The 9,351-nt window shown below is 29.4% G+C and overlaps 1 protein-coding gene and 1 pseudogene across 1 annotated transcript; both read right to left on the bottom strand.

Moving 5' to 3' along the window:
• LOC114077926 overlaps positions 1-4,111 on the bottom strand; it is a 13,625-nt pseudogene extending 9,514 nt beyond the window's left edge.
• A 3,657-nt stretch (positions 4,112-7,768) lies between these two features.
• LOC107025638 (hydroxyproline O-galactosyltransferase GALT2) lies at positions 7,769-8,911 on the bottom strand. The gene has a single exon (XM_015226401.2). The coding sequence runs from the start codon at positions 8,901-8,903 to the stop codon at positions 7,878-7,880; it is 1,026 nt and encodes a 341-aa protein (XP_015081887.1). The 5' UTR covers positions 8,904-8,911; the 3' UTR covers positions 7,769-7,877.
• Positions 8,912-9,351: the final 440 nt, after the last annotated feature.

The raw sequence follows: 9,351 nt of genomic DNA, 5'->3' as shown, positions 1-9,351 counted from the left end.
GGGAAATAATAGATGTTGAATTTTAGAAGTTATTGAATTGTCTTTTATTAATGAGTTTAAGTCTTCCGCATTGCTTTATGTTGATATTAAATTGAAATGTTAAGGTTTAGATTGGTTGGTTCGCTCACATAGGAGGGTAAATGTGGGTGCCAGTCGCGGCTCGGTTTTGGGTCGTGACATCCCATTATCCAGGAGGGTCTTGCTAGTTCCATTATTCAGGAGGGTCCTGCTAGTCCCATTATCCAGGAGGATCCTGCTAATCCCATTATTCGGGAGGGTCCTGTTAGTACCATTATCCAGGAGGGTCCTATTAGTCCCATTATCTAGGAGGGTCCTGCTAGTCCCATTATCCAGGAGGGTCCTGCTAGTCCCATTATCCAAGAGGGTCCTGCTAATCCCATTATTCAGGAGGGTCCTGTTAGTCCCATTATTCAGGAGGGTCCTGCTAGTCCCATTATCCAGGAGGGTCCTGCTAATAAAATTTTCAATAGAATAATAATACCAACGAAACATTTTGAATGCTATCTTCATTATTTGGCGGTTCCTTCAAGGAAAAGAAATTATAATAATAATAATAATAATAATAATAATAATAATAATAATAATAATAATAATAATAATAATAATAATAATAATAAATAAATAAATAAAATAAATATTCCAACTTTCATGTAATTGAAATTTTGATATATATTGGTCAATTTTCATATAATATTCCACAAGTCTTTATTGTAGGGTTTTCCATTTCGCTCGCTATAGACTGGTTTGAACATCTAGGTTCCTCGAATCTTCAATCTTGAAACAACTTGTGTCCCTGCTTCAACAAAGAAAATTCGTGAATTTGAAAAGGTGGTGGTTGATTTGTGGTTCCATCTTTCGACAAGGATGGCTCAAACACTTGTGACGCTTTGGTTGTTTCCAACGGTCAATACTTCTTATTGATTGATTGTACTTTCATCCAAATTTGCTTAATTGGGACCTAAATCCAATGTCTTTATCTCACAACACTCATTGTTTAGCCTTCATAGAATCAGAGAATTTTCGAATTCAAGACTTGAAGACAGATTATAACTCATTAGCCTGATGCTTCGCCTAGTACCATTTAGAGACTTGGTAGCGAGTCTTGAAATTCCTTCCTAGTTTCTTGACAAAGACTCGACTCAAATACATACGAAAAAAGTGACGAAAAGTATACGAAAACTACGAACTATACGAGAATAAGAGAAAAGATTCGATGAAGACTCTTTTTTTTAGTTAGAAGAAGAAAGAAAAACTTATCTGAGTGTGGGAGCCGAGTCTACTGATCATGCCATGCAATTTGAATTGATTTCCCGACTTGGCTATCCAATCTATTCATCAACCATTATTGATCATTCAATCTTGATGTGGAATCCCGACACTTAATGAAGCCAAAAATAATTTGAACCCTTATTCACTTTATGATATTCACGAAGGTCTTTGCCGCTAAAACTCTATCATGTTAATTACTCCAGCTCACGTCCGCCTTATGGTGCATGTCAGAATTTTCACCAGTAAGACTCTCTTATATTCAACTCCTTTTCGCCTTACGGTGCCCACTTAGGGTTTTCACCAATAAGACTCTCTCATTTTTATTTCTTTCGACTCACATTTGTCTTATGGCGCCCATTCAGGATTTTTACCTACCCTTAACCAATTTACTCTCGTCATATCAAGGGTTGATGCAAAGACTTTTTTTTTTTTGATTGACTTTAAATGATGGGGTTGATTTTAAGCTTTGAGATGAGAGACCAAATGAATAAACAAACGACTTTTGCCCCAGTATACTACAATATGAATTTTTGGATTTGTATTTGGTTGTACCGAACCCAACATTAGGGTTGCCTACGTATTTTGCCGAAACAAGAATCAGGTCGAACGTAGTTCAGGCAATTTTTTTTTGTCAAGAAAACAGCATAACCAAGAGATTCCATTGAATCAACCCTTGAAATGTCGAGCCCAAACATAAGGGTTTCTAATGCCGAAACTCAAATCATATGTAATATTTTTTCACAGCATCAGCATTAACGATCGTTTTCTGTCATTTTGCCTTCTATATCTGCTAAGTAAAGAGCACCATTGGGTTATACCCTTTTAACAACGAATGGTCTTCTCCAATTTGAAGAAGATTTGCCTTTGGTTTCGGCATGATGTGGCAAAATGCGTCTCAACACTAATTGACCCTCTTCAAAATGTCTGGGACGCACCTTTTTGTTGTATGCCCGTGCCATTCTTTTCTGATATAATTGTCCATGACATACTGATGTCAGACGCTTCTCATCAATCAAACTTAATTGCTCTAACCGAGTTTTGATCCACTCATCATCATCAATTTCAGCCTCCACAATAATTCGTAAAGATGGGATCTCAATCTCTGCAGGTATAACTGCCTTAGTCCCGTATACCAGTGAATATAGGGTAGCGCCTACTGACGTACGGACTGTAGTGCGATAACCCAACAAAGCAAAAGGCAACTTTTCATGCCATTGTCGAGAACTTTGCACCATCTTTCGAAGTATCTTTTTTATATTTTTGTTAGCAGCTTCTACAGCCCCGTTTGCCTTTGGGCGATACGGAGTCGAATTTCGATGCTCAATCTTAAATTGGTAGCATACCTCTAAATATTAATGGTTTAAACACATGCGAAATTCAACAACTTCAATATATTGTAATACATTCTCGCATTATCATGACATAAGATCAATACAAAATAAAATTAAGTATTACCTCTTGTGGAAATTATTTCACGAAAAGAAAGAATTTAGGAACCACGAACTCGAAACCTCGAACTCCACTATTTTTAGTTGTGTTTTTCTTTGTGCGTGTGTTCTTCAGGAAAAAAAAATGAAAAGTTTTCTTTGTTGTTTCTTCTTTTTATTTTTTCTTTCCCTTTTTGTTTTCTTTTTGCTCTTCTCGTTCCTCTTGTTCTCTTTTTTTTTTTGTCTTTTGCTGATTCTCTTTTCTTTCTTTTCTTTTCTCTTTTTTTCTTCTTTTTCTTTTCCTCTTCTCCATTCTCCTTTCTGATTCTTTCGTTTCCCTCCTTTTTTTTGTTTTTCTTCTTTGTTTTGTTATATAATCTTTTTTTTATAATAGAGGGGGTTGTGGGTTAGTTTTTGATGGTTTTTCATGGGAGGTGGGGGTAGTAGTGGATAGTGGTTAAGTGGGGTAATGGGTAGGTTATTATTATTAATTTTTATTGTTAATAATAATAATAATAATAATAATAATAATAATAATAATAATAATAACTAGTTATTTTGGCATTAATAAAAAAAATATGAAATAGCTAAATCAAAGATATAATTAAGAAAATATTAAAATCAATAATTTATTTGCTAAATTTTGAATAAATTAAAAAAAAAATGTAACTTAGAGGGTAACTCTATTTTTGTTGTTTTCAAATCCTTTAAAATAAACATACTAAATAAAATATCTACTTTATATTTAAAAAATATTTAAGCTCTAAAAAGGGTATAAAACTTAAATTCGGTCAAAATTACGTGTCTACACTAACTTGATATTATGTACGTTGTGGTATAGTCGTTATCATGATTAGGTTCAAGCAGCATAGAATCAATAATCCCCGCGACATCTCCATCTTGTGCCTCCATAACATGATCCACATTTATCCATCTTCTACTTGATTCGACATACTACAAAGTCTTCTTTTAAGAATATGATGGTTTTCCTTAAAGATATTATCCGCGACATGATATTCTACCATCAATCAAGTTTTATTTTGGTCACACTCACTTGTTTCAAACTTGAAATTTCTGTTAAACCCTACCAAATGCCCCATACAATTCCTCCTTATAAGTTCTTCCCCAGTTTTCCCTTTACACGTCCCTTTTGCTCAAGTTCAATAAAACCTTTTATATATAATTTTTTGCTTCTTTAAAGGAGTAATAAAGTAATGAAACATCTCTTTGGAATTAACTCCAAATATCTTTCATGGTGGTTGATCTCCATATATATCCACAAACTGAATAGGACATTGTTGATTCAAACATAATTCGCCCTTGAAAACCCTCTTAAAATAGTTGATTAACTTAGTATCAGTAAAATGAAAACCTATTCCCATTTGCTTCCACATTGATTCTAATTAAATATGTGAATTATAAAGTCTAAACGAAGATACTTATCTATTTATAAACATCTTATTACCCTAATGGAAAAAACTCAAATTACTTTAACAAACTCAAGTTACTTTATTTCCTTAATTACTATTATAACTGAATAATTTTTTAAAAGATCACTCAACTTTAGGAATTGATCTAGCAAAGTCATTAAAGTTTATTTTGTATCAAAAAAATCACTTAACTTAGATTTTTATATTAATAAAATCATTCAACTTTAGGAATTCATCTAACAAAGTCATTAAAGTTTGTTGGACATCAAAAAAATCACTCAACTTAGACTTTTATATCAATAAAATCACTCAACTTAGACATTTGTGTTAGTAATATCATTAAACAAAATTTATCATTATTTTTGTTTGTTTCATATAAAATAGATTCTACAAATAAATAAAATTAAGAAAACTAATTTAATTTTTTTATGGGAAATTTTGTTAAAATTGACTAGTTAAAATCAAATTAATCAATAAAATCATTCAACTAAATTTATCACTAAAAAACATTTGATATAACAAAAAAAAATTATTTTTTATGTCATATAAATTGAACCCTATAAATGAATAAAAAAAAATTGTTATTTAACTTTTACGAACAAACTTAATTAATGAAATACATACTGTTATTAAAGTATGTAAGCATTATAATATTATTATTATCATTTCAAAAAAAACATTTACACAAAATTGACTTGTTAAAGCAAAAAACTAAGTTGAAAAATTAAAGTTATAAAAAAAGATCAAGAGTAACAGCACCAAAATAATTTTAACTTTCAATGAAGAAGTACAATAATATATAACATTATTTTATTTTTTTTTTAATTTGAAAAAAAATTACAAAACAAAATAGACAAATTTTATTAGAGCACTGTTGTTTAATTTTTACATTGTTAAAAAAACTGTCAGTTATAACATATATAGAAAGTAAATTGAGGTTACAATTTTAAATATTATTTTAGTACTCTTATTCTCTAACGAGTCCTAATAAGATTTGTGAATACAAGTTTCATCGATAATTTATTTGTGCTAATTCTAAAAAACATACACTAGTGGACCAATAAATTGAACTCCTAACTATTATTTTTTATTTAGTAATTAATATATTAAGATAAAAGTATTTGTTACTATTCCCATAAAAAAATTAAATTAGTTTTCTTAATTTTATTTATTTGTAGGGTCTATATGAAACAAACAAAAATAATGATAAATTTTGTCTAATGATTTTATTAACACAAATGTTCTAGTTGAGTGATTTTATTGATATAAAAATCTAAGTTGAGTGATATTATTGATACCCAATAAACTTTAATGACTTTATTAGATCAATTCTTAAAGTTGAATGATTTTATTGATATAAAAATCTAAGTTGAGTGATTTTTTTAATACAAAACAAACTTTAATGACTTTGCTAGATCAATTCGTAAAATTGAGTGATCTTTTAAGATATTAACTCTACTAGAACTCTTAACAAAACAAACTAAAGTTACTTAATTACTACTTCTCACGTTACTTTATTTTCTTATTACGTATTTATAATATCTAATTTTTATAGGACGCAAGTGCTTAAATTTGGCTAACACGTGCCCCACTCTAGTATCTACATATAAGCTATTTTATACAAAAATTTCAGAAGTACAATTACTTAATTTACATTATAAAAATATAGCTTAAAATTTACATTACAACATTTAGTGTCAAGTACAATTCGATATACAATAATATACATTTGATATATAATAATATAAAAAGCACTTATATATTTTTAACAAAAAAAAACATAAAAATTTGATATACAATAGTATACACCAATATATAATATTAAATGAAACTTGGGCTAGTATATATATACACAAAACAAATACATTTGTCGGTTATTTTATTATATATAAGCGAGTTCACTTAAGTCACTGATTGTAATTATCTCACCACTAGCTACATTTCAGGTTTCTTACCAATAATTGTATAGGTGACAAAATAATTTCAACAAAAATGTTTGCACGTACATGTAATATATCGGTATTATATCAATAGATATGTAATGTATCGTATAATTGGTATGCATAATATATAACTATGTATGAGAGATGTTATACATCCACATACACTAGTTATACATTGCAACCGTTCATATTGAATCCTCAAGGATTGAGATAACTTTTTTATCACAATTAACTCAAATCTCCTCTAAACAGTTACAAATTTTAAATATATTCTCTTTTTGATATTTCAAGTTTTTAAATATATTATCTACTCTAAGCGATTCATTTTTATGACATATCAAATTTTTAAATTTGAGCATGACGAATTCTTCCATTTTCATTTCTCATGCTATATGTTTTTTTTTCCATGTTTTTTCTAAGCAAAACGAAATTGTCCAAAAAAAAATTGTGCAAACTTTTACTTGAGCATTAAGAACTAAATGGACAAGTCAAATTTCAGCCACTTTGAAAGAAAAGAAAACAAAAAACACTAACCAATAATAAAATAAACAATTCAGGTGCAAATCCATGAATTTAGTGAAACATGGGAAATATGACAATTTTGCCCTTATTATTGTTTCTTCCCTCATTGCACAAGGGGAAGAAGAAGAAAAGTTTTGTGAAAATGGAGTAGGTTACTTTCATCTATATAGAGTCTGTCTAAAAAATAATGATATGTTTATATATGAATAATAATTTAATTTTAAAATACTTATTTTATTTTTAGTGAAATAATTTTGAACCGCATAACTATTTTTGATTTATTTTTGCCCATAAATTACAAAAGTCTTTCTTTCTTTGTTAAATTCAGTTCAAGTCAAACTAACTCATACTCCCCACGTTCCTATTTATATTTATGTCACGAATTTTAGATTTGACGAGCATTAAGAAACTAAGTAAGTTTACTATTCTATCTTTATTTATTTTTGGGAAAGTGAACAACACCCCCTCAATCTATGCCCGAAATCCCAACGATACACTTATACTATTCTAAGGTCCTATTACCCCTCAACTTATTTTATAAGTAATTTTCTACCCCCTTTCGGCTTACGTGACATTAGATTGGAAAAAAAAGTCAACCAGCGTTGGACCCACAAGATAGTGTCACGTAGGCCGAAAAGGGGTAGAAAATTATTAATAAAATAAGTTCAGGGGAATAATAGGACCTTAGTATAGTATAAGTGTGTCTCTGAGATTTCAGACATAGGTTGAGAGGTTACTTGTGCATTGTCCCTTTATTATTTTAAAGTCAAATTTTCAATCAATGAACAAGAATTAATTCATTTTGATTAATTAATCTAAACAATGAAATGAATTATTTACTTAATTTTTTTTATGTTAGCCTAATGTATTTTCAAGGCCAATAACTCACAATGATAAAATATGAAGAATAGTCTCATTTATGCATTGATTTTGTGAAGTCACAAATATTAAAGACCATCTATTTTTAGCAAAAACAATATATAAATAAGAATGTATTAGGGAGTATAAATTGAGACGGAGAGAGTAATAAATAATAATTAAATATTTTGAGTAAGAAAGAAACTTTGATCCAATGAAAATTTGTCTAATTTTCCCTTTCAAAATTGCATCAAGAGTACTACTCCTTAACTAATTACAAAAACAAACACAATTAGAAAAAAAAAACAATGTTCTTATTCATTTCCCATCTAGCAATAACTCTATAAAAGAAATATTAAATTGATAAACTATTGTAAAAAGGGAAGAAAACATGTCTATTAATTTTCCTAAGGTATATGATACAACTTAGATGGTTTAAGTCCCTCAGTAACATTGAAATAATTTAGTGTATTAATCCACTTCTCTTGATTCTTTAGAAGATGAACCGCAATTGTGTCTGGCCATAGTTCATGCGTGCATCGCGTAGGCGGCTGAGGATAATTGTACATTGACCATTTAGCATTGTACCTATGTCTAGCTCGATGACCATCTCGTAACCACTCTCCAAATACCTTATCTTCTGGTCCTTCTAAATGAGTTTTTGGAATATCAGATCGTTTAATCCATTCAACAATATCCCAACTCACTAAATAACCCATTCCTGACATGTAATGTACAAAAGGATCCATACTAGGACATGGTATAACATAACCATAATACAAATCTTCTCTAGGTAATGGCCTTAAAGATTGTACAAAATTTTCAAGACGTATATATGTATCATCATCCGCTTTCATAACGTAATGATAAGGTGGATAATAATTAGAGGTTGAAAACATTTCTGGTAAGCTTGAAAAATATGTATATGTCTTACCTTTGTTCATATTTTCTTGACAATTGAGGATGATAATATCATCATAACGCATTATTTCAAGTGCTACTAATACTTTTTGATCTTCTTTGGTTAGGTTGCAAAAAACAAACTTTATGTCAATTTTTGCACCTATTGTTATTGGAGATTGTGTACCATAGATTAGACGTAAGAAGTGTCTCTTTTGGTATTGATCGGGAAGGGTTAAGATTCCAATGAGAATTCGGATTTCGTCGTTGCTGGTTGACAATGTAGATGAATTTAGAGTAATATTCTTTTCAGAAAAAGCACATTTACTGAACTTTAAAAAATTATTAAATCGAATTTGGTTGATTGAAGCTATAATACAAAGGAAAATAATGAAGAAAAATGAGGAAATGATGAAACGTTGACTATTTGTTTTGTATGTTTTCATGATAACATGTAAAGCAAAAATTTGTGAAGAAAAGAAGTTGAAGAGGGAAGATTTGAGAGAATGAGTTGGGAGATTAATGGAAGACATTATTTCAATTAATTAGTTATCATAAAGTGTACAATATTTGCTTGAGTTTTAAGATTTTAGTTGGCTATATCGTGTTACTCAGTCTACCACTTTTGACTTTTCATCACGTGGACAAAATAAATAAATAAAAAATTAGGGTGCAATCCATAATATCCTCTCTTCCCACTACGACACTCAGTGCTTAGAAAATAAAATATTCCATCTGTCCTATTATACGTGTCATTTTATTTTTTATTATATGTTAAAAAAATTTTATGTTATTGTAATAAAAAATAATTTTTACCCTGATGAAATTATATACAATCATTTAACTACATAAATAATTATTGAGGGGTCAATGTCACTCTAAGTGTAAAATAAATTTATTCTCATTTTAGTTTATTTCAGTTCTGTTTTATTTGCGAGACATTTTGGATTATTTTATATTAGTAATTTGATTAGTAGTTCT

Source organism: Solanum pennellii, chromosome 7 (genome assembly GCF_001406875.1).
Source record: "Solanum pennellii chromosome 7, SPENNV200".
In the NCBI taxonomy this organism is placed as follows: Eukaryota; Viridiplantae; Streptophyta; class Magnoliopsida; order Solanales; family Solanaceae; genus Solanum; species Solanum pennellii.
The sequence above is the reverse complement of the archived record's forward strand: the minus strand, read 5'-3'. Positions and strand labels throughout refer to the sequence as shown.

Excerpts from the sequence above, each read along its gene's own strand:
- LOC107025638 (XM_015226401.2), bottom strand. The coding sequence starts at position 8,903 with ATGTCTTCCATTAATCTCCCAACTCATTCTCTCAAATCTTCCCTCTTC.